The sequence below is a fragment of the Nothobranchius furzeri genome, chromosome 3 (genome assembly GCF_043380555.1).
Source record: "Nothobranchius furzeri strain GRZ-AD chromosome 3, NfurGRZ-RIMD1, whole genome shotgun sequence".
Taxonomy (NCBI): Eukaryota; Metazoa; Chordata; class Actinopteri; order Cyprinodontiformes; family Nothobranchiidae; genus Nothobranchius; species Nothobranchius furzeri.
The window spans coordinates 62,626,360-62,650,935 of record NC_091743.1 but is presented as its reverse complement, the minus strand read 5'-3'; the positions used below and the strand labels follow the sequence as shown (position 1 = coordinate 62,650,935).

The 24,576-nt window shown below is 38.7% G+C and overlaps 2 protein-coding genes across 2 annotated transcripts in view; both read right to left on the bottom strand.

Annotated features, from left to right (window-relative positions):
* Positions 1 to 17,966, bottom strand: part of iars1 (isoleucyl-tRNA synthetase 1) — a 60,402-nt gene extending 42,436 nt beyond the window's left edge. Inside the window, exons 1-10 of the mRNA XM_015959098.3 lie at positions 17,873 to 17,966; positions 17,204 to 17,327; positions 14,488 to 14,644; positions 14,275 to 14,394; positions 14,094 to 14,176; positions 13,255 to 13,372; positions 12,227 to 12,374; positions 7,944 to 8,031; positions 6,830 to 6,890; positions 4,579 to 4,674 (exon numbers count right to left, since the gene is read on the bottom strand). Coding sequence (XP_015814584.3) covers positions 4,579 to 4,674; positions 6,830 to 6,890; positions 7,944 to 8,031; positions 12,227 to 12,374; positions 13,255 to 13,372; positions 14,094 to 14,176; positions 14,275 to 14,394; positions 14,488 to 14,644; positions 17,204 to 17,322 — 990 coding nt within the window. The 5' untranslated portion in view covers positions 17,323 to 17,327; positions 17,873 to 17,966. The remainder of the gene's footprint in view (positions 1 to 4,578; positions 4,675 to 6,829; positions 6,891 to 7,943; positions 8,032 to 12,226; positions 12,375 to 13,254; positions 13,373 to 14,093; positions 14,177 to 14,274; positions 14,395 to 14,487; positions 14,645 to 17,203; positions 17,328 to 17,872) is intronic.
* A 2,076-nt stretch (positions 17,967 to 20,042) lies between these two features.
* On the bottom strand, positions 20,043 to 23,255 carry rpl29 (ribosomal protein L29). Its single transcript, XM_015959099.3, has 4 exons — positions 23,167 to 23,255; positions 22,688 to 22,740; positions 22,541 to 22,605; positions 20,043 to 20,218 (listed from the first exon to the last, which is right to left on the bottom strand). Exons 2-4 carry the CDS (start codon positions 22,722 to 22,724, stop codon positions 20,126 to 20,128), a joined length of 195 nt encoding a protein of 64 aa, XP_015814585.1. The 5' UTR covers positions 22,725 to 22,740; positions 23,167 to 23,255; the 3' UTR covers positions 20,043 to 20,125.
* Between the last annotated feature and the right edge of the window lie 1,321 nt (positions 23,256 to 24,576).

Below are 24,576 nucleotides of genomic sequence, written 5' to 3'. Positions count from 1 at the left end.
AACATATGAAACCTACCCAGCTCTAAATGGAATTTGTATTCAAAGTCCCTGTCAGGATCCAAGACCGATGACTCACAGGGTCATTTCACATCTAGTCACAACAAAATAAAATTTGAAAAATGTGTTTTGCCAGAGCTTTCCCTCTTCAGGTTTTATCCTCTATAAGCAAATGTATTCTTATTTGAGCAATTACTATCAAGCAAATCACAAAGAATATGACCACTGAATATAAAAGCTGAAACAAAAAATAAGAACAAATTTTGATTAAAATGACGGCAGGATGCAGATGTGTGAGTGAGCCAACGGCCCCATAGAAATGAGGCTGCAGTGAAAAAAGCAGAGTCCTGAGTCTGCAGATATTCACAGCAGGCATCGGTCAAGAAGCATCCATCTGCACCCTAAAAGGGCAGCAAAGCTATTAGTTAAGACACATCATTCTGATTAAGTTATGGCACTGGCCTCGATATGTTCATTCTGCTGCATTTTAAAAATGTTTTCTTATAGAACCAGTCCTGAAAAAGCAAAACGGTTCACAAAACCCGTTTTCATTTGGGGATTTAGAAAATATGTCTAAAGCTGGCTGCTGCACAGGAAATAAGCCCCACCCCCTTTGTATACACTAAATGGCCCTTTTTTTAATTTAAAGATAAAATCAGAACTCAGACAATTTACTGTTGTTGTTTTTTTTTTGTGCCAATGCATGTTCAGGTTTTTGATATTATATTATGCTGCAATTAAGTATACCATGTATAAAAAAAAACACGCCGTTATTGTGTGAAGAGTAAGAATATCAGTTGGCCAATTTTTACCATGTATCCCTTCAGCCTACTTATCTTATTATTAGAACCGATTTAAAGTCAGGCACATCTGTAGGCAGCCTGGTGCAGCTGCAGAATCCTTTTTTTTATTGTTTAAGTTAATAAAAAATCTGAATGATAAATGCTCTAGCACATTATTTTTAACCGATGTTTCATTTTATTCACCTACTTTTTAGTTTTAATACTTGATCAGTTTATTGATTTGCTAAATTAACTTTGGTTAAAGGTGTAGAACACTAATTTAATCAATACATTTGCTGTGGTAGTAAGAGTGAATACCTTGTAAGACGTACTCGGGGAAAATAAAGCCCCGGTGCGCCTATTTTAGGATCTAGAAGATTGCCAGATCCGAACTGAGCTTCAGCAGGGTTTTTCCTGCATTCAAATTAGCGTGGCGGCCGCCTCCAGCCTGATTTCACTCTGCCCCCAGCTATATGGATGTTATTTTAACTGCAATTGCAGCGTTGCGCCACTACACGGGCGCTGTATCAGCAGCGGTGCACCGAAACACACTAAAACCGCTGCAGACAAAGATCATAAACTGCTTTTCTCGCTAGTTACATATCTATGGTTGGTGCTACTTAACGTCCTGATTTTCTCCCAGGCTCTTCCATATCAGAGCAGGGCTGTACAGAGCGACGAAAAAAAGCTGTCTGTGCGTGTCTGTCCATTTTTAAACGTAGCACTGGTGCAACATTTTTGAATTTCTATTTTCCCCAGAACTTTATTGAACAAAAGTAAGTTACATGCAAGAAAAATGCTTTCTACTGGCGCAGTGTGGTCATCTGGATGCAATGGAAGAAAATAAAGGAACCAGCAAAGGCACAACAGGTGTTACACCAAATTCTGCGACCCATCACAATTTGTGACCCCAGGGGGCAGTGTTGCATTTTGAATGCAAATGTCAGAGGTCAAATGCACTTTTTTATAAACTACATCATCAGAGAAGTTACCAGAAACCGTTTGTGTGATGTAAAAATAATTATAACTGAAGTTAGAGTATGGTCACACAATACGATAGTGGTTATCACATAATGTGACCGTCTGCATCTCAGTAATAATGCAAATGTCTTTAATTTTCACAAAAGATAATAACAACAAAAGGCGTTTCGTGATGTTTGTGTCATTTTATTTCCCTTTTATCTCCACCAGTTCATATGAGTGGCATTGGAGTGACAGGAGAAAAAAAACGTAGCAACCAGATAATCTGCAGTGGTTTCTAAAAAACTGAGGATGTAGATCACAACAATTTATTTCAATAAATGGAAGTTCTGAACATTTTACCTGCGGACCTCGCATGTTGTAAAATCAATGATTAATGCTAGTGTGGCAAGGTGAGGAGGCGAGGGCCAGGGCGAGATTCGATCACCAGACTCCCGGGTGAGAGTCATGCGTGCTCACCAGTCACCACAGGCAAAGGAGCATCCCCTTGGCCAGGTAGCCAGGGCGCATGATCAGTCATGACACTGTGACAGGACGCTCACACTGTCATATTAGCAAACATTTCTTGTCAAAGCCCTGGTTATCGCTGCATTTATTGTCCCGTTTGTTTGCAATAAACATTAACAAACGCTCTTTTTAATTTTCATGGTCCACGCCACACAACTTCCTCAAAGCTTACGTAATTTACGGTTTTAACATAGCATCTTCTTCTTTTATGCCAATTCAGGATGTACAGACGCAACAAAATGCAACACTGCCCCCTGGGGTCACAAATTGTGATGGGTCGGGTGCAACACCGGTCCAAAGTTTGTGATCAAAAGTGCAGCTACACGCAGATTGGCTAATGCTAAAGCTAAAGGGTAGCAGTCTCACGATCAAGTGGTGCACAGAAATATATATGATGATCGTAAAACTATGAAAGACTAAACTCTACAAGCGGATGAAAAGTCCCCACCATCCTGTTTATTCTGCATCCTGCAGTGCTATGGCTCAGAACCGCTGCACACAGAAGCATGAAGTACAGCAAGCCGTTGTAGTATATAATTCACACACCCGCTTCTATCTTTGAACATAAACTTTGAACTGGATTATTGCCAACCCGTACATAATAGACATGCCACCATTACAATGTTAGCAGCAGAAATTAAATGTTATTACCATTTCCAATACAAATGCATGTTAATGAAATGCATTATATTTTACTGGATATATTTATGTGTTATTTTGACTAAGATGAGAGTTATTAATACAAACCTAAAATGTTACTGAAATGTAGGTCAGAAATTAGCAAATTTTTTAAACTATAAATATCAGATGGGAAAAAGGGAACTAAACACCAATCTAATGCATATTATTGAGCCTTTTATAATATTTAGCCTTTAAAAAAGTGAGGCAGTTCAATGAACAGAGTATGCATGTGCTGGCGCAGGGTCAGGATGGTACCACCTCTGCCTCAATTTGAGCCAGGAAAAACCCTGTTCAGACGGCAGGATCTGGAGTCTTATTTCCTGATATTTGGATTCTTGCCTCTGATTGGCTAACCGCAATGTGACTCTACCACAGACTCTGTTTACTTTGCAACACTGATGTTTTATCTCCACAAATAACTCAAGCCTGGAGGAGTTCTGCCATGTGGTGGAGATGCTAATGCTAATGTTAGCTTCTACTAGCCGAGAGGTTCTCTGCCGTTTGCTGGACGCTAAACAAGATATTGGTCAAATCATATATGACCTGCAATTGTGTAGTGCCTTTCTGAGACAGAGGACTCCAAAGCCCTTTACACAACAATGAATTATTGATCCATTCACTCACTGGAGGTGACGAGTTATACTGTTGCCGCAGCTGCCCTGGGGCACACTGACACAGCACCACCAGCAGGTAAAGAGGGTGAAGTGTCTTGGCCAGGGACACAACAACTGACATGACTGATTACAGGGTGAATTCCTAACCCCTGAGCCGCCGTTGCTGTAAAGAAAATCAGCCTAAAAAAATAATCAACACCACATATGTGCAACAGAAAAACCTTCTTTAGAGTGTGTTCCCCAAAAATAAACCACGGTAGCAACTAGAAATTAGACTTTAGTTTTACATTTGTGCAAGAAAAGTAGCGATATCATCCTCTTTTATACATTTCCATTAGCTCTTCACCTCTTTCACTTTAAAAGCAAACAAGTCGCTGCATCTGCTTTAACATTTTTCTAAAGGTACCAGGAGTTTTAAAAATACTGAAACAAATTCAGCTTCAAACCCACAGGTAGGTTTTGTTGTTCTACTCTTTATTTCTCTTCATTTTGCAACTTATTTTCTGAACCTTCACAAACGTGTCAAAGCAGTAAGATCTCCTTACAAATAGAAGGGCATTTTTATTTTGGTTTGTCAAGAGTTTATCTGAGAGGAAACAAAATTATTAGTCTTTAAATGCTTTCCCAGACTGAGAGGAGCGAGGTAAGACACTTATTTTCCTGAGCTATACATCTGGGTTTGGTAAATCGAGTTATTGATGATGGATGTAATTAAATCCAAGCAGGGCCTCTCACAAGTCATTGGCTTCCAGGTGCGATTCACCATGTCTTCAGTCAGGTGGTATAAGCATGTGATATTCCTTAGTATTTGTGCTGCAATTTCTTCCTCTTCTTTAGGGAACCAAAGTAATGAAAAAGAAACGTCTTGTTTTTCTGTGCAGACTTTTCATATGAAGTGACCGTGCTTGCTGTGCTTTAATAAGGTTCAACACTTGGTCACATGATGCTGCAATGTAATCTCTGAGGGGAGAACAAACAGAAGCAAAAAGAGTGGAAATCTTAAAGTTGATGCTCACAGCTCCAAAGTAAGGTGCCTGGTGGACCACTCCTGTGCCCTCTTCCTCCTTCACATAGTTGTCCGTCACCACCTGGAAGGCTCCTTTCTCCCCACACTTAGAGTGAAAAAACAACAATTACTGCACAACTTTGGTGTGTTCTTGCTGTGTTGCTTTTCTAACTGCATTGTTGGTTGTTTCTTAAAACACAGAAAAGGTTTCTCTTTACCTTGCTGACAGTTTTGTTCGTGGCTGCAAACTTCCTCAGAGCTGACGCTGATGGTGGCGTCACTTCCTACTCCGTTTATACGCGGGCAGGAGAGGGGAGAGCGGGAAGCAGAGGGCGACAATATCCTCTGCTGCCCGCGGATAAACGGAGTAGGAAGTGACACCACCATCAGCGTCAGCTCTGAGGATGTTTGCAGCCACAAACAAAACTGTCAGCAAGGTAAAAAGAAACCTTATCTGTGTTTTAAAAAAAGAACCAACAATGCAATTCTGCACAAAATTAAGACTAATAACATATACTCTGCCTTTACGTGCACTAAATGATGGGGGGTTGTGGACACGTGCAGCTTTGATAGCACTGCTTAAAAAAATTCCCATGCATAAAAGAATGTTTTTGTTTCTACAAAGTGTCTTCTTGTGTTATATTATAGCCTTGTTTATCCTTATCTATCTTATTGCAAATTTATTTAGGGTAGAACTTTTTCCACTACTCTCAACCAGGTTTTCCTTCCCCAGAAATGCTTTGTTAGAATAACTTCTAGACCCGAAGCAAGGACATCTTCAGCCTAAACATTTTGACTATCAAGTAGGATTGGGCGGTTTGTATAATTTTTCTCACCGCCAATCGTCAGTCCAAAAAAAAAGATGATGAACGATTTATTCGTGCATGTGATGTCATGACGCACAGACTGATTTGCGAACACAGAAGAAGCCCAAAACATAGATTTTTTTATACAAGCACAGCACATATGTTTGCTGGAAGAGAAATTTATATTTTTCTTTTTGTTTAATTTTGTATTTGTGGTTTGGTAGCTTGACGTATAAACAGCCCGTATTAAACACGGTTAGAATGTTAAAAAGAAGCCTCGTCTTTGTTTCCCTGTGGTGTCCACTGTTGTGGTATTTGATTTAAGCAAAATGTTTATTTCTGAATAAAAACTTCTGGGGTTCTTTCTTTTATAAGTAGGGGATGGAATGAATCGCTGCATTTGGACGCACTCTGAGGAGGCAGTATTTGCTTGCTGCCAGAGGTCACATGATCCATTTATCCCGTCACTTTCATTTTTTAAATAATGAATAATCATTCGTTAAATTTCCATTTTAATTAATATTTAGTCCAACCAAGCTGATCAGAATGCCCCAGTAACATGAACAATGCAATTCAACGATTTCACTTAAATTAGGAACAAGTAACCTGCAGCTCGAACGCACGTTCCTCTGGCACTGCGTAAACTGGTCACCTGCAGCTTGTGTGTAATCAAATGTCTCTAGGGAGCTTGCTGAAGAGGTTATGAGCGTCTAGACTTTTGCCTCAGACAGACTCATGGCTGTTCTCTGTGCGTAGCGTGTAAAATATTCGTCAGTAACAAGCAAATAAATGAATAAACAAATCGCCTCCTGTAAAAAACAACCGTAACGGCTCAGCCCATCGCCTGACCTTACTATCAAGTGAACATTTTGATACGAGTCTTCATTTATAAAATCTTAACTGACAGACAAATCCCCAGTTCAATACGTATTTTAATGTCAATTAAACAATTCACACACATAAAATGCAACACTCTTCTTCATCTAGGACTGTAAAGGAGAGCATTAACTGTTCATTATTTACCAAATCTCCAAGCTTTCTTTTAAAATTTGATTTATGTTTAGTAATCAATGATTTTTATGATTTTATATCTAAATATGTTTAGTGGCAACTTAAGATACGTTTCACTGGCTTTTGCATCCTCCAGCACCGTAATCATAATTGATTCATACCGTTTAATGTATTTCTTTTTATTGTGTAAATAAAAAACATAAATGGTGATAATGTCAAGTCTGTATTTTTTGTGTTGTTTCACTCATTTTTTTATCTGCAGTTATTTATGAAAGAGGATTATTTATGTGGGGCATACATGGGTAACTCTTATAGACACAGCCCTGCTGCCTCGGTGGTCAAAAACAATTTAAACACAAAGTAGGATTCACATTAAAGTAAGAAACTACAATTAGAGCAAGACATTGTTTTCATTGTCTGAACAACTACAAACAAGCTACTAACCTTTGAGAAGTACATAAAAAGAGGTTTGTACTTTTTCCCTTTTAGGACCTTGCCAGCAAATCTAGAAACACAAAATACATTTGGAAAATCAACTTTATGCAAATATGCAGTATTCATAAGCTCCAACAGCAGAGGAAACACCAAGCAAGTTCCAAAATATGTAAATTAAATGAATAAATAACGCATTTGACTAGCAGAAATCCATTTGCTGTTTTAAACATCCACATGCTCTAAGATTTGTTTTATTGTCTAAATTAATGCATCTCACAAAGGTGAAACTGATTATATCATTAGAGCTGCTCCTCTTAAAGCATCTCTTTGCTTGTTTATGGCAAAAACAGAATCCAAATCTCCTGGAATTTTAATATGGGAGCTACACGTGTTTTATTTTATTTTTTGTTAATCATCGGCCAAAATAAGAGCTACACAAAATCCTAGATATTTGGAACTTTAATATTAACGTTGGAAAAGAAAGGAGCAAATGCTTGAAAGTGAATCTGCACAAAGAAGTTGCTTACCAAACTGGGTTTAGTGGCTAAATGTGATGATGTTCATTCAACATTATTATCATTCAATCCTTTAGCAACAATTTCACAAACTTTGTTTTCCTCAGATAGTTTGGTTTTATCTCAAATTGAAACATTGACACTTCTGTAAGGACATTTTGTGAAAGAAGAGAGAAACAATGTCATTGCTACTGTCACTTCATTGTTCCCATATACAGATTGGGAATTGCAGGAATAAATCAGACCTAAATGCTCTCACAGAATCCAACACAGTCTACATCCATTATTCACTCAGGTGCAGTTTTCATTCCAGATGCCATTCTATCTCTGCTGTTAGGCTGATCAGGGAAACAGATTTACCTCCTTTCTGTTGTAACTTTATTTACAACTCTAAAGTCTGGAGGATAAGTTGTAAATCAGGAGAAGCCGCTTACAGAAGGTTTGACAACTGATTTATTCTTTTCTTTCTAGGTGAAATAGTTTAAAATGTGAATGCAATCACAGCTTTCTGAACAGTTTTACACTTTAGCCATAAAGCTGAAGTCTATCTAGACACATTATTATAATTTCAGTCTTTTGCTTCCTTAAAATGTAACTTTCCTACTCACCTGTCCAAGATTGTATATTCAGCCTCTGACTTAAAAACAGCTCCCAGTCTGGCCTCCATCATGATGTAGGTCTTGTCTGTGGCGTTATCTGAAAGAGAGGATTTAAAAATATACGTACGTCTTACGTTGGTAAGTTGGGTTTTCTCCCTGATTGTTTTGTAAAGAATAATCAACAACTAATGGTTTTCTGATGTCACATAGTCTAAACTGAAGCCTGCTGAGATGTGACCTCAGAGTGAACCCGATGAGATGTCCGCTCCTGGGAAGACTGACGACTGCTGTAAATATCAATAATATTTCTCACTGCAACTTGATGGACTCCTCATTGTTTGAAAATGTATTTTTAATAACTCTGTAGAATTGCTAACATCAATTGTTTTATTATTAAGATAACTGTTGATTATTTGCTCCTTGTCATGTAAAGACGCACCTGGATGCTCCAAGTTAGATAACAAACTCTTTCTCACTTGCAGATAATTCAGAATGCCGCTGCCAGACCTTTGGGATCTTCTAGAAGATGGGATCAAATCACCCGTCCTTTCTGCACCAGTTAATTTTAGAACTGATTTTAAGATAATTTAACTGTCTAAAGCCAGGGTAGACAACATCTGACAATCTTATTACAGCCTTCTCCGCCCAGATCACTATGGTCCTAGAACATTATCAGTCTAGTGATCCCAAAGACAATTTGCCCCAATACTGGGTCGGCATGATTGAGCCTTAGGTAGTTTATAGGTGTTCAGACGGAGGCTGTAATGTGGCACAATTGTGTCCTAATTTTACACGATGGCGATATAAAGGAGGTATAAAGGTGGTCTCTGCGCTGCCGTGGACTTCCGTTTAGCTTGGACATAACTTGCTTTTTATGATTGAAGCCGTCCTTCTTAAGTGTTTTTTGGCAAGTCGCTCCTAACAGTGTCACTCACAGTCCCCGTGAACTCTCTGGTGATCTGAGTTCCAGCTCTAATGGAGAGGAGCTCTTCGAGCTCTGCATTGCTCCAGTTTATCATCTCACCTAACTTTGTTTAAAAAGCTAAACGCATCGCCGTGTTTACTTTCATATTCAATATAGTTGCTGGCCGGAGCTCAGCAGTAACTTCCCACGTGATCATGACACCACCCTCTGCTGCGCCAAGGCATAATATGCATTCACAAACCCGGCGTTGTGGCAATATTACCACCAAGCGCGGCGGCATGAGTACCGCAAAATTCCCGTATCGCCATGCTGCCATGTTGCGTTCATAAGACAAACCGGGGCTGCAGTATTAAGCTGATTTGCCAGCATAGCGTCTTCTAAAAAGGGCTCAGGAGAACGTGGGGGGTAGTGACCTAGGAAGGCAGGTTCCAGATCAGATACCAGCTTCAGAGGGAGGCGCAATTCCTGATGACGCACTCAGGCTACTTTCGTCCGTTTGCAGTCAGGAACTTAAATTTGAAAAAATGTAAGCTGAGGCAGGAAAAAGCATGAATGCAGCCAAAAAAGGGTTTAAGGGTATTTCTCATGAGGAAAGGCTATTTCACTCGGTAAGATCCAAAAAGTGAATTTTCCTTGATACGACCCTTTTAAATCTCAATAATCAGAAAATAACGAGTGACTATAATTAATAATTTGCTATGAAATATTTTCAAGGGGAAGTAGAGGTCGTCATTTATAAGTGTCTGTCATCCTAATAGCCCTAGTGGAGTGATTAATTATTTTAACACTAAATTCATGTACAGTACACAGAATCTCATCAGAATATTTATCCCTCAGCTTTGGTCTGATGAGGAAATCTTGCGTATTAACAGCTTTACCCGTGAGCTCTCTCTCGTTTAAGTGTCATGTGATGCAGTCAGTGTTTGCCACTTAGTGTGGTGTAACAGACAGACATTTTAGGAAACTGAACCCTATTGAGGAGGGGAGATGCTGGGAACAGCTGGCACAACGACAGCGCAGAGAGGAGAAACCAAATAGCCGGAGACAATGAGAGAAAAAACAAAAAAGTAAAAGAAACTGGACGGGGGCTAAATCAATACGTGATGTTTCATCCCCCTTTGGTGGTGTAAAAAATTACTGCACAGCTCAGCCGACAGCCTTCGACTCAAACAGCAACAAAGACAAAGAGAAGTATTCAAATGAAGATAAAAAGGAACAATGAAGGGCAAAAGCAGGAGAAGGGGATGATGAAAATGAGGGAAAATGGTGAGATGAAGATGGAGCGAGAGAAGAAAGGAGCTAAAACGACAGGCTGTGCTGATACCATAAAAAAACACATTCATTGGTATTCCAAGACAGCCTCCCATGCAGCACGGTGCAATCAGTGCAGTTAGGATGGTGCAGAGTGTGCTCCAAGAGCGCCCCCTGCAGTGCCAGCTCGAGTCTGACCAGCAAACAGAAATCTAGGTCATCAATTAAAAAACCCACCAGTTTCTCTCACAGGAAACCAAAACCTACAGTAGGAGGGTACAAAACACAAGCCACCTCTCTGGGGCTTTATTTCCCTCCATCTGAACAAGGACGATGCTTTTTTTAATGGCCTGATTTGAAGTTTATCCAAATTTTGCTCTCTCGCTCGAGAGAGAGAGAGAGTGAGAGAGTGAGAGAGAGAGAGAGAGAGAGAGAGAGAGAGAGAGAGAGAGAGAGAGAGAGAGAGAGAGAGAGAGTCAGTCCACACTTACTGGGTTGTGCTTTTGTGAGACATAAAAACACAGAAAAAGTTTAAAGCTTCAATATCTTGCACACTATCTTGGGAAAATTGCATATTTTCCCTTTTGAAAGTTTGATTCGAGTACTCTATGTAACATATTCTGGCAGCACGATTCTTAAATCTGAATTTTATTTGTGTATTGATTTAATTTGATCCAAATTTCTTTGCAAAAAAATAGCCAGTATTTGTATATCGCCCTGTTAGGATTCTACAACCCACCAAGGCGCCTTAAACACAGTCAGTCATTCACCCATTCACACACACACACACACACGTATTTATGCTGTCACATTGATTTTGCTGTTCATGCACCTGGAAAAACCATTGATTTGCCTCCGTGTATGAAACATGCTATACAAATAAAGCTGCCGTGCCTTTTTGTAATAGCACTGTTTAAAAGCAGAACGCACAAGTACTACTGGGAATGTCAACATTCCTAAAGTGGGCGGACAGGTTTAGAAAGTGAAATAATTTTGGAATCAAAGAAAGAAAACTGCAAATTAAATTGATTAATTTATATTCTGTAAGTTGGATAATCTGATAAATTCACTGATTTAAATAAAAACAAGACAAGCTGACTAATGACTTCTTTATAATAAAAAGGACATCAAAATAATTCTGCCTTTTCCATCATAAATCAGTTACTCTAACAGGATTCTGTCTCACCTCTTCTATCATGATTTGAGGCAAAGTTCTATACTTTTATGTCTCTGTGCAAACAAGCTCTGTAAAATCCTGCAGATTTATATTCTTCTAAGTTTTGACAGTTAAGAATTTTCTGCAATAAAACTGACATTTAATTGTCTCGATGGCCTTGTTCCAGTGATGGTGTAAAAGGAGTTAAAGCCAAGCCTTACAGGACCTACAACAGGCTAATAGAACCCGTAAACCAGCAAAGTGCAAAACATCATTTAGACAATCATCGTCTACGCGGGTGGGTGGGGGGGGGGTCTATCCTGCAAATTTTCTTCTTCTTTATGTATTCATGCAAATGTCCTGTCTCTATTTATTCTTGTTTTTATAATTTTTGGTTTAAAAAGCACAGGCAGCACCAAGTAGTGTGAATCAATCACCTGATGGATGGAATGATCTGCTATTTACCTTGTTACATAAACATAAACATGTTATATAAATATCTTAGCATCAACGTGTCGACTCGAGTGGTCAACAAACTTCATGATATAGAAGGTAAAAGGCTGGAGAGCCCACCGACATGTAGCACAAACACCTCGTCTCTCGGGTGCAATTTGCAAAGGCGGTGTGCTTCTGTTAATCTGTTCTTGTTTGTTCTTTCTTAATTAACAAAAACAAGCATCAGCTAACATTTGTGGGTCCAAACCACTAAAACCACACGGGAAACAAGGTTTTTGTAAGAAAACTTTGGCCTGAGGCATCAATGCTCAAACAAAAGTACCAACCCTGGTAATTTAAGTCATTTACAAGAGAAACATGCCCACTGAGCACAAGATGCGTCACAAGTTACTTCTTACTAAAACAAAACTACAGCATCCAGATGTTCTAAATAACAATCCCTATCATGTGTATCATCTGACTGAGCCAGGACAACAATGGGTGATAAACCTTAACACCTCTCACCTTTGACCTTGACGTACAGCATCTCTGGGTTAACACAGAGGGCCAGGTTGCTCGGCAGTGTCCAGGGTGTGGTTGTCCAAGCGATCAAAGACACATCCTCTTCCCCAACCAAAGGAAAGTTGACAATCACAGAGGGATCCTGAACATCCTTTAGGTTACAGAAACAAACAGTTAGTGTTGCTCTGGACTAGAGGTGGACCGATATCGGTTTGTCTATTGCAGATACCAATGCCGATATGTAGGAGACATGGTCAGCCAATGGCCATATATAATGCTGATTTTTAAAGGTGGATTTCCATGGCCGGTATCTAGACATTTTCCACTTTATTTTCATGTTAAAACGTCACTAATAACATTGGTTGGTGCACAAAATTTCTAAATCAATAAAGTTATTTAGAGTATTAATTATGCAGATGTTATTAGTGAACATAAAAATGTATTTATTACAACATCGGGCTGCCCGAGGAGGTGCCTGACTTTAAATCGGCTTTACTAAGGACAAATATCAGCCGATACCGATGTATAAAAAAAAAAAAGCGGTAAATGCCTGCCCCACTATATCAGCTGATTGATAGATCGGTCTACCCCTATTCTGGACCCAAGTTATTTTTAACAACAGCAGAGCCAAAGTAGAGATTTTAATGACAATATTCAAATTAATACAGTTAATAGTTCAATATTACCCTTCACTTAGGGCTGGGCAATAAGTCGAAAATTTAGCATTATCGAAATTTCTGACTCTTATCGAGATAAATTTTCCATGTCAACTGAACTGAAAAGTTGTGTGTAAGTTGGCAACATTCATATCCCTTTAAAAAGCTGCACCAACTCAAGCCATGTTAAGACTCAACATAATACATGTGACAGCCCCATCTAGAGGACAACCTTTGTTCTGCAGTTATTGTCCACTTAATATCCAGGTGAAATCTTCAATATATTATGAAATTGATTTTGGGCCATATCGCCCAGCCCTACCTTCACTCCTAACTAAAAGCAGAACGTCAGACTCTGAAGACATCTGTACCCACCTTGTAGTTCTGATTGGCCTCAAAGTTGGAGAGCGGGGTGTTGCAGGCGGTAGAGTAAGGCATAACTTTAACACCACGATACACAAAACCTGTGTCGTACAGCTGCTTAAACACCCACCTGAATAAAGGGAAGAAACATAAACACAATTTAACATAAAAACAAACTAAGCATACAGGACTTATAGGGTAGTGTGTGCTTTTAAATATGCCCGACTGAAAGTCCTTCTCATTCATAGTCATTTTGGAAAGTGCTGAAAGAACAAAAACAGAAAAGGAAGGGGGGTAGTGGACCATGAAGGAAAGGCAAGTACAGATAAAGTTTGACCATCAGGTTCAACAACTCATTTTGAAGTGCACAACAGGACAGAAAGAGGAATTACTGGGTTCAGCAGGAACGAGCGTTCCTGAAAACAGAAACAGTGAAATGTTCTGCAGAACCTTAGAAAAGAAGCCATGAGATTTAGTCTAAGAGCTAATGATGGGATACAACTCTTCACTGACTCTACAAAATAGGGATGCTTAGATCCAATCGTGACTGGGAATCGTGCCTGATCACGTGATTTTGAAATGAATGGAATGGGTTGGAAAAGACTGGATACAACCTTATATAACAAAAAGTATGACCTTTTAAATTGATCCTGAGATATTTCAAACTGAATAACAACAGCTTAGTTTTAAGACGTTCCCCTACATCGACATTCATTGTTGAATGGACGATGTAACGTCACACCATCTACAGGTGGGGAATTCAGACACCATAACAACGAGCTGTTAGCTAGCAGAGCATCGGCTATTCCTTCACCCTCATACCTATCAATACTATAAGCAGAAGTTCATACCAGACACTTTCCATGAACCACGGATAAAGAGTCTTGTAGTCATGCTTGAAGTCAATCCACCTGCCCATTCTATTCACAGAGATCTGCATAAATAAAATAAAAACAATTATTTCACAGAAGTTTGTGAAGCTATTCAAAAGATACCAACTAGACTCAGAAGTATTTTGATTCTCCTGCTTACCTCCCATTCATGAGAATATCTCATGACAATGTTCCGACACTGCTTGTTGTACTCGGCGATGCCCATCTTGGCCACATCTTCAGGCCCTTTGATCCCCAAAGTCTTATCGATCTCATACTCCTACAGAAAGGAATAAACATGTCTATGTTCTCACATAATCATGTGAGAAGATCAAAAGTACTTTAAAAAAAAAGAGCTAAGAGTTCATCTAACCACAGGCAGGCCATGGCAATCCCAGCCAAAGCGCCGGTCCACGTGGAAGCCACTCTGATGGGCAAAGCGGGTAACGATGTCCTTGATGGTACCAGCTAGGATGTGCCCATAATGGGGTAACCCCGTGGCAAAGGGGGGGCCATCGTAGAAGGTGTACCTGGTCAGGAAATGGCAGAAAAGATGCATCTGAACTATAAAACAGTTTGGTTGGGTAGGAATACAGAGCCATGACTGTTCAGATGACTCTTCAGAGAGATGACTGAACCAGTGACAGGACAGTTATGTAGTGTTCCTGCTGTAACTGAGTGAAAGGTCTGACTGAAGTTCAAAGTGTGGTCCGGGGAAGGGGGTCACAAAAAGGAGGCTCGTGGGCCGGACTCTGCCCCCATATTGAGTACTGCTGGTATAGAGACTTCTAGAAATCTATAAGCCCCCCCAAGGTGCATCACAACACAATCAGTTATTCACACAATCACACTAGTGATGATGAGCTACAATGTACAGTGTTTCCCCATTAAACGTTGCTGCCGTGCATTGTCCGTGAGAGTGCGGATGCAGTGCCACGCCTGAGCCTATGTAGGGGAAACACTGATGTAGCCACAGCTGCCCTGGGGTGTACTGGCAGAGGTGAGGCTGCTGAGCCTTGGTGCCACCAACCCCTCTGATCACCACCAGCAGAGAAGGTTGGTTAATTGTCTTGCCCAAGGACACAACAGCAGCATTTTCCGCCAGGAGCTGGGATTGACCCTACAACCCTCTGATTGCTGAACAACCCGCCTACCTCCTGAGCTACTGCCACTGAATACTATTATTGTACAAATCCCAGTCAAGTCATACCAAAGACTTTTAAAACAATGGGATCCAATGCCTCCCTGTTTTACGCTTAGGGGTTGGATTGGGAGGTTAAACCACCGAACAGTTACTGAGCCCGGCCGTGTCTGCAGCTCACCTCTCCCCACGCGGATGGGTCAAATGTGGAGATGTAACTTCACCAATGTGTGGTGATGACTATTGGGACTTTATGGGTTGTAATGAATTTGGTGTATTTAATAATTTGAAGATGCATAACAATCCCGGATTTTCATTAGTATGACCCAGCATTCGGGCTGTATATTTTAACTCAGGAGTTGGGTTAAATGGATGGACCAACCCATCTTGCTGGGTCAAAATAACTTGAGCTGGGTTGGATGAGTTACAAAACAGTCCAGATTGGGTTATTTTGTTTATAGTGTGCAACAAACCAAATGTTCTCTTGTTGACCATAAAATGTTGATTCTACAAATAGCATTATATGTACATGAGCAACTCTTGATGTCTGAAAGGTTTGAAAGACATTCAGAGAAAACGGCAGAAAAAAGTTCATTTAACATCCATGCAGTCAGTCATGAGACAGACATTAAAATAGCTTTCTAACATCTTCTTTTCAACAAACCTTAAATGGAATGCCACCAAAGAATCTTTAAAAAAAATCACTCAAGTCACGTTACAAGCAGCAAGAATAGTTTCTCTTTCTGTTCCACTGTTTTGGAGACATCAATGTACAACATTTGACTGCCCTAAATTCAAACTGATCCATCACTTAAGACGTAACCAAGAGAAGAGTTCAATTTCAACTTTCATCTCTAGAAAAACAATTTGCTTGTAACTTGACCTAAATGAACAGTTTTAAGGGTCATGGTTGGATCCAAAGTGACAATCCCTCAACGGTAAGGGTGTAACAGTTCACAAAGGAAGTGTTGAACCGCTTTGGTTCGGCCTGTTTGGTTCGGTCCACTTGCGTACCAGTTTGGTTTATTTTTTCCATTAAATAATGAATTTTTATTTGCACTATTTCATTGCAGCGTATAAAAGTTCCTAGACAAATTTCCGCACGGACGCTGTATTGAGTTATGCATGATGGCTGCACGCGCCTGATCTCCGTTTAAAAAGTGTGATCTGCAAATTCTGATCAATGCCTTTCAGAGCGGCTCAAACCAGCTGGCTGTCGCTGCTACTGTGGTGCCTGTAGAGACCCTGAATGGAGTGTTGCATCACCCCTCCCTCCCTCTCTTCTCTCACACTGTGCAGGCACCCAGAAGCAACTATGTAAACAAACACATCTGCTGAACATTTTCCCTGTAACAAATGATGTAAAGTTTTCATTCTACAACAAAAAATATGATGCAAAGGAAGCTCGTTATTTAATACAAGTTTTAAAGACGAAAATCTGGGCAGTGTGAGGTGAGTTTTTAAGGCTTGCTGCAGTGAGGCATCAACAGTCAAACAACACGTGTCTATATGAGCGTGACACTCATTGCTGTGCAAGTAACCTGTGTGAAATAATTAAAGACATCACGCTAGATCAGCAGCCTGTGATGACACCTGGTTCTGCTCATTATAGGAGCCACTTTAGAAAATAAATACAAATACCGAAAATTTATCTAACTGAGCCCTTCAAAACACTGAACTGAATCCGATTATAGCATACCATTACACCCCTACTCAACGGTGTTTAAAAAAGAAGCAGAACAACACACTAGAAAGTTTTCCTCTTTGATTTTCCGTTAGGCCTAATTTACCTTATCTTTCATTGTGATTAATTGAAATTCCTTCTCAAATTACAAGTCAAATACAGAACTGTTCTGCCATAAGAAGGATTTTTTTTACCTCATTTGTAAGCATTCAAAGATTTTAAGAGAGTTTAATTTATTTCAAACAAAACACAAAGATCAGTTACCTGGGCCTGTTCTTAGACTGTTTGAGGCACTCGTTAAAGCAGTCTTCTTCCTGCCAAAACTGCAAGATCTTCTCCTCCTCAGAGGGAAAGGTGATGGACTCAGGGACTGACTCTACCATGACGTCTGTCCAGAAACAAGAAGTTAATATGTCATGAGTTACAAAAATCACTTATTAACCATGTTTGCTTGTTAGATAACGCATGTTATGAATTCAATCTAAGTAGTCTACCGTGTGTGTGGTTGTATTTTTCCTTAAATAACCTTTTATCTGAGATTTACTAGTAAGAATGTTTAACTTATCTCCATAGATCCAGTAAGATCTGTCACACCAAGCTACATCTAGTTTATTAACACACTGATTCTGCGATTGATGTTTCTCTTTAGGTTATAAGGCCGATATTTTACGCTCTGCACATAAGTACAAAAACGTTGTCAACATCAATTTTAATAAACCACTATCCCAAAGTGACTCCTCACTAATGACACCTCATTGTTGTTAGCTAGCGAGCTAAGTTAGCAAGTTTAGGTTTCAATGAGTTAGCCTGGAAGTTAAAACAGACCGTAAAGTTGGTTAAATGCGACTTTACATGCTTCGCATATGATACAAGACACCGCTTTAAATGCAAATACGATCCCAAGTTTGTGCTCAGTTTACCGCAGATACTCACATGTTCGGCTGCCGGCTGAGAAGACACGAGAAATGATGCAAGCTAGAGTCAATGAGCGGAAGTGACGACACAACTTTGCAGCTTCAAAATAAAATCCGTGCTGTAGTAGAATTAGTAAAACGGGAAAATGATCACTACGAGAGAACCATAGAAAACCAAATTTCTAAAAGAAAAAGAACGTAAAAAATATAACTAAACCGTAAATTACAGATGAGATAAGCAGGGGTTTTATATTTAGAATTATACTAAAGACGTGGAAAAACAAATATTATCTAAGTAGTCCTACTAAACTTGTCTGAAACATGGTCAGTAACAAACTAAAATATAGCGACAAACTAAAGAAGACATAGTTCATGATGTCAGGGACGTGTCCAGGGAGTGGCCTGGGGTAGCACATGCCACCCTTAGAATCAGATTGGCCACCCCAGGTGCCACCCCACTAAGTTCCAGTTCAAATCGACTTTACATTGTCGACAAAAGGCTTGGGTTGTAAACTCCAAAATGGTGTGTGGATGTATGCACCTTTCACCTTGTTTTCTAGCCCAGGCCTACAGAACATTTATGTAGTATTATTATTATTTATTTTTCATATTCACATAAATAGTATTTAGAGTCCCACTCAACTCCAGTTGGTGGCAGTAATGCAACAAGAAGTGACTTGCTAATCACCACAAAACTAGAAGATGAAGATAAAAAATGGTGATTGTGCATTGTGAAACTCAAAAATTTAAAAGGAAGTAAAAAAAATAAATAAACGATTTGTGTAAATACATAAATAAGCATAACCATTGGTGCCACCCATGCATAAACAAATGCCCCATATGGGCCACCCCATTTTAAAAGTCCTGGACACGGCTCTGCATGATGTATCAGTGGGGTCTGTCATGAGGTTTTCTTTATGTTATTTTTTATTTCTCTCTCTTTGTGTGTGTGTATAGGGGACAGCGAGATATTGGAATCAACTTTTGTTTCCACCTCCACATAAGAATGACACCAAAAAGACAAATATTTTTGGACCAATTTATAGATATTTTTAAGTAATTTTCCACAAATTTCAACATCCCATTGAAAAAAATGCCCTAAATATTTTTTTAATGTTTTATACATATATCTTCCCAAGAGGAAGCATTTGATCCAGTTTGGATAAAGGAAAAACATTAACTTGACTACGAGGCTCTTTCCGCTTTTAGAATATGTTTGTATGCGTTTATCATAACTTTCAACAAAGAAATTGTAGGCAAGCTATAGCCAGTCCCAAGGATGATGGGGGAGGGAGGTGGGTCAATCCTCATTCATGCACAATCTTTTTAACTAATTGGCATATATGTTTATTTATTTTGGTCAAAATAAATATTTGATATTATTTTTTATATATTAAAATAGCTTGTAAAGGAAATACACCTCCCATTGTTTTTTTCCTTCAAATATAGCTCATCCGAGCATCCCTGTAAGATGCTGAACCCCAAGCTGTTGCCAGTTAATTGAAAGGCAAGCTGGGTATTTAACAAGCTATTTCTATTAAAAAATAATCAAATAATTTTGACCATGCCCTCATAAATTCATAAAGCTAACACGGAAATGCCAAAAATTGCTATTCAATTCTCATCCGCTAGGTGCTGGCACCAGAGCATAAATCCTCATTGACCAAACTGAAAGCAAAATACACATATTTACAGCCTGATTCAAACAACCATTTTGGGTTAAAAATTGTTTAAAAATAAATGCTTGTAAACTGTAAAAAATAATACATTTATAAATAAATCTAGCATATCGCATAAGGATGATGAACCCATCCTCCTGTATATATATATATACATACATATACATATATACACACACGGCATTCTGTATAAAATGGCAAAGGCAAGTGCAGTCTCACACAACAGGCTTGTCTGCTTTTTTTTTGTTGCCATGTCATTCTTTTAACTTTGATGTTGGCTGAAATGTCCTTTTTTTACATTCACCAGATAAAAACAATCAGCCCACGAGATGGAAAAGCTTAACAAAACCAATATATTAATTGTATGCTTTGATTTTAACTTTTAAACATTCTCACTAAATGTTTTAAATTATTTTGCAGTAACACCAAGTCACATTGTTATCTTAGAAGTAGACTTTGTTCATGTAATCTGGAAGATAAGTAACCTTTTAAACAAAATCAAGGCTGGTGTTGGTGTTACCAAAGCATTGTTTTATTGTCATGATGATGACAAAGACAATATGGAAAAAGCAGACATGATGGTGACCAACAGCTTATTTAGCAGCAGCTGATTTCTGTGCTGCCTTCAGGCCCTTCTTGTTGTGTTTCTTAGCAAAGCGCATATTCCTCAGGAACTTTGGGTCCACCTGCAACACAGAAACAGGTATCAGTTAAAGTGAAACCTTTTATTTGCTAAAGAAGACACATTTAATAAATCTGTTGTTTATGTCATTTCATTTAATAATAACAGGCGAGCTTCAGCAGGGATAACACTAGACAAAGGCTCACAAGCCACTTAAGGTCAGATGTTAGGATTTCTACTTAGGACACAAAGTATCTACAGATGGTGCAACTTAATGGAAAATCTCACACGCAAACACCCCTAAATGACCTAAAACTAGGGCTGTAGCGAAGCCTCGACGAAGTCGACGGCTCGATTCTAAAAATTTGTCGATGTCAGATCTGGAAGTCGACGCACCACGCCCACTTGTTGCATCCCCAGGAGTTTGTAAATAGAGGAGGAATCTGCCTGTTTTTCCTCTAGTTCGCCCTCTTCTCTGCCTTCACTAACATCTCCGCCAAATACCGAAGACCCGGAACAACGTCCGTCCACTACTAGATTATTTTCCTGTTTTGCCCCTTCGTCTCCCGGCAACGGACAACAACTTCCGGGGTCAGATGCGCTGCTTCGTGTCTATCGCAGATGTAGAAAATCACCGGGAGCGCTTCTCCCTTCATTAAGGAGCTTCTTTCAGACATGAGGAGAGCTGTTTTGGTGGTAGCAGTCTCTCCTCCGTGCTGGTCTGTTTGCTGCTGGGTGTTTTTGGTTTATTTAAACTTGGTAACTTGAATTTAACGTTGGTAAAGCTACTGTTAGCATCTTCGCTAACAGCTTCTTGCGTTGGGATAAGCTGTTAAGTTTTGGTTTAGAGTTCATCTTTTTTGTGGTGTAGATCTCCCTTTTATTACATTTAGAGTGTTGTGGGTTTTCGGTTTAGTGTAAAATATCACCGTGAGTTTGGTTTAACCCGTAAGACCACTCGCCTCACACACATAAGTGACCAAAACAAAGCAGCATGGAGACACTCCGTCTTCTACCACCTCTCAGGCAGCAGCCTGCACTCCCAAGTTCTACACGTCACCAGAACATAACCAACCAACACAATAAAAGCAGTGTTATACAAAATGGAAGGCCTGTAGTGTTTATTCTCTTACAGTAACAATTTATCTTTTTTTTTGAGGAATTTATTTGAGACTTTCTGGTTTTTGTTAATTGTGCAATAGAAAAATAATCATTAGATTAATTTTCTAAATAGTCATTAGAATAGTCGACTATTCGATAAAATAATCGTCAGAATAATCGTTTTAAAAATAATCGTTTACCCCCAGCCCTACCTAAAACATGCACAATCTGGTTCTCTCTTAAGTGAGATTTTTATGCTTTTGCTTATTTTAACAAAGCACTTTTAAGCCCAGTCTTCATATGTTTCCTCACCAAACTTAATTTCTTAGTAAAATCAAGGAACTTCATTTGCATTTCCATCTGATTTACAGATTAATATTTAAGAAGCCTTCTGCAGCAGACTCAAAGGTCTCCTGAGTTTGTACCTGAATGTGTACAGTTCATTGCTCCAGATGGAAAGGATGTTTTATTGTGCTCGTTTACTGGCACACTTTTTGGACATAAATAAACCTATGACAACAAATATTGGGCTGCATCCAAAGAGAAGCTGATGCACACAGCAAATACTGCCAAGCAAAAACAATCCAATCTTTAAAAAATGATCAATTTTATAGCTGAACAAATATACTATACAAATATACTATATCAGCATGCTGTATTACACCCACCCACATTTAATCCCCTGAAAATAATCCGGATAGGTAAGTGGCAGACTAGCCTCTGAAACATTATTACAACCTAAAATACATGTAGCTCACAAAGTAATGTTCCTACTATAGACAACAGGACAGAGTGCATTGAATGTTTAGTTAAATCTACAAAATGTTATTTCATACATGCTTCAATTAATCTGGTTCCTAAGAGTAGTATCAGAGCCCACTTAGTTTTCATCCAACACCCTGTGTAGTCTGCAAAAACCCATTAATATTTCAGTGAAATCACATCTATTCTATTCTTTTACTTTGCCTGTGTAATGAATAAAAAAGGTCATTTTTCACCATCAAATTGACACAGTAACCTTTCATGCACGCTCCAGAGCTGCAAAGTGAAGGTTATGCCAGCTGGAGGACTCAGACGCACACATCAACCTCAAGTTGACACGCTATAAAGTGTGACCGCTACACCTGACAATTTTGTATCACTTTTAAAAAAGGAAGCACTGACTTTATAGTCTATTATCATTACAGGCTATCATTTGCAGGGCAAGCTGCATAAAATCAAAAACAGAAACAGGAGAAAATGTTCAAACAAGTGGTTGTTTAGACCAAGAAGTAAATGAACGCACCCCTTTCAAGGACTCATAACGCTGAGATCTGGGCTTCTTGATGCCATTCCTGTGCCATTTACGAGCTGAAAATAATAAACAACATTAAACTACTGCAGCTGTCATTTCACACTGCCCCTTTTCTGCAGAAACTCAAATATCACTTACACTGGTTGTGAGTTGTGTGGTTCTTAGACTTTGCCATTTCGACGCTTACAAATCTGGTAAAACAATAAACAAAACGTCAGTAATTAACAACCAACATCGCTAACTAGCTATACTAAGATGCTATCAAGCGTTAGCTTTAAAAGCATCGTTCAGAGTAAAAACCTAATTTCTTCTATAAACACAACGTCATGACCAGACAACAGTGTCAACTTATGCCAATTCAAACTAAAATAAATCACTACGTATAGTTGTCTTAATATTACTAGTACATAGAAATAGCTAGTGAGCGGATAAGACGTTAGCATGTTTATTAAGCCTAAACTGTCCTATCATGTGGGTCGCAGTTCAACCATATTGCCATATATCTGCGATTAATAAGACAACTAATCATAACATCTTCGTGTTTCTTAATATAAATTGAAAACAGACAAAGATGGACAAAGATTGTAATGTTTCAAACGATATCGGGAATAATATACCTGCCACACGAACAGACGTCAACCGGAAAAGAAAGAAAATCAGAACCGGTTTCCGGTTTCAGTGAAGAGGGGAGCTGTGTGAGGGATCGAAGCCCTTTATTTTACCACACCGCCAACTGGTGGTGGAATTTGGAACAACATGCACCAACAGGTACACATGGTGTCACTGTCAACCACAAAAAACCTTTTCATTCACTGAGCTGAGTTAGTTTTTTACGTCATGAATTTTTATTTTATTAATCGAACCAAATTCTTAGACAATTTTCACTAAAATAAATTCATAGTGATTTTAAACAATTACATTTTTGAAATGCGAAAAAGCTGTCAACAATTTAATCAATTATTGTTTGTCTAACTTGTTTGAAAACCTGGATATTTCAGTGACTTTTCCCATTTTTGTCCATGAGTTTCTTCCTGTTTTATGCCAAACTGATATCCACCATGTTCTGTTTTGCTGTTTTTAATCATATTGACAGAAAAAACATGATTTTAAATGACTAACAATAATATGATTCATTTTTATAATCATCGTTCGTCCTTTTTGCCTTTAGTTTGCCATGCTCAATTTGATTTATGTTTTATCCAATCAAATAAAGTTCCAAATTTCTAAAGTTCTGCCTTCAGGTGACTCAGGCATGAGTTCTCATAAATTACCTTTGTTGTATTTTTCTTTTACACCAGGGGCATCCAGAATTTCAGAGACTCATGCAAATCATCTAGTTTCAAAATGCTCACGAGGCACAAAAAACCTGAATTTTAAATTAAAAAAAAGAAGTATGTTTCATTATAATTGTTTTCTTTTTAATATTCACTATTTTGGAAAAAGGTTATTATCAAAACATTGTAAAAAATAAAACAAAGTATGATTATATTTGACTAATACCTTTAACAGTATAACACCAGTTCACTACATAAATATCTATACAAAGCGTCAAATGTAAATGGTCCAGATTTAGGCTAACTAATTACTGTAAATTAAATTTAGTAATAAAATTTAGTTCAATATTATATTCCAATCAGTCAAACTTGCACTATACATGATAATGATACTGATACTGCACTTGTATGGCACATTCTGAGTCAGAGGACTCCAAAGTGCATTTAAAGAAACCAGCAGATTGCATTGAATGCAATCCCTCATTCTGAGCAAACACAGTATGAAGGTGATAGTGGAGAGAAAAATTCCCTTTTAACAGGAAGAAACCTCCAGCAGAGCTCAACAGAAATTAATATCTGAATGAAATGAACCGAGTGTTTTATTTTTTTGTTTTGTCTTAATTGTAAAAAATGATTTGCAAATCCTTCTAGGTATAATACAAATAAAAGAGTCATCACCCGTGGCACCCATGATCTTTACCCAACAAGAAATGTTGCAGGGCTAAAAAAAAAGGCAACACAGGTGAGGTGATC

What these genes read in the sequence shown, in the direction of transcription:
- rpl29 (XM_015959099.3), bottom strand. Translation starts at nt 22,724, where the DNA reads ATGGCAAAGTCTAAGAACCACACAACTCACAACCAGT. An exon ending in CCACACAACTCACAACCAGT is followed by an intron (nt 22,606 to 22,687) that starts GTAAGTGATATT and finishes TATTATTTTCAG; the next exon opens with CTCGTAAATGGCACAGGAAT. An exon ending in GTTATGAGTCCTTGAAAGGG is followed by an intron (nt 20,219 to 22,540) that starts GTGCGTTCATTT and finishes TCTGTGTTGCAG; the next exon opens with GTGGACCCAAAGTTCCTGAG.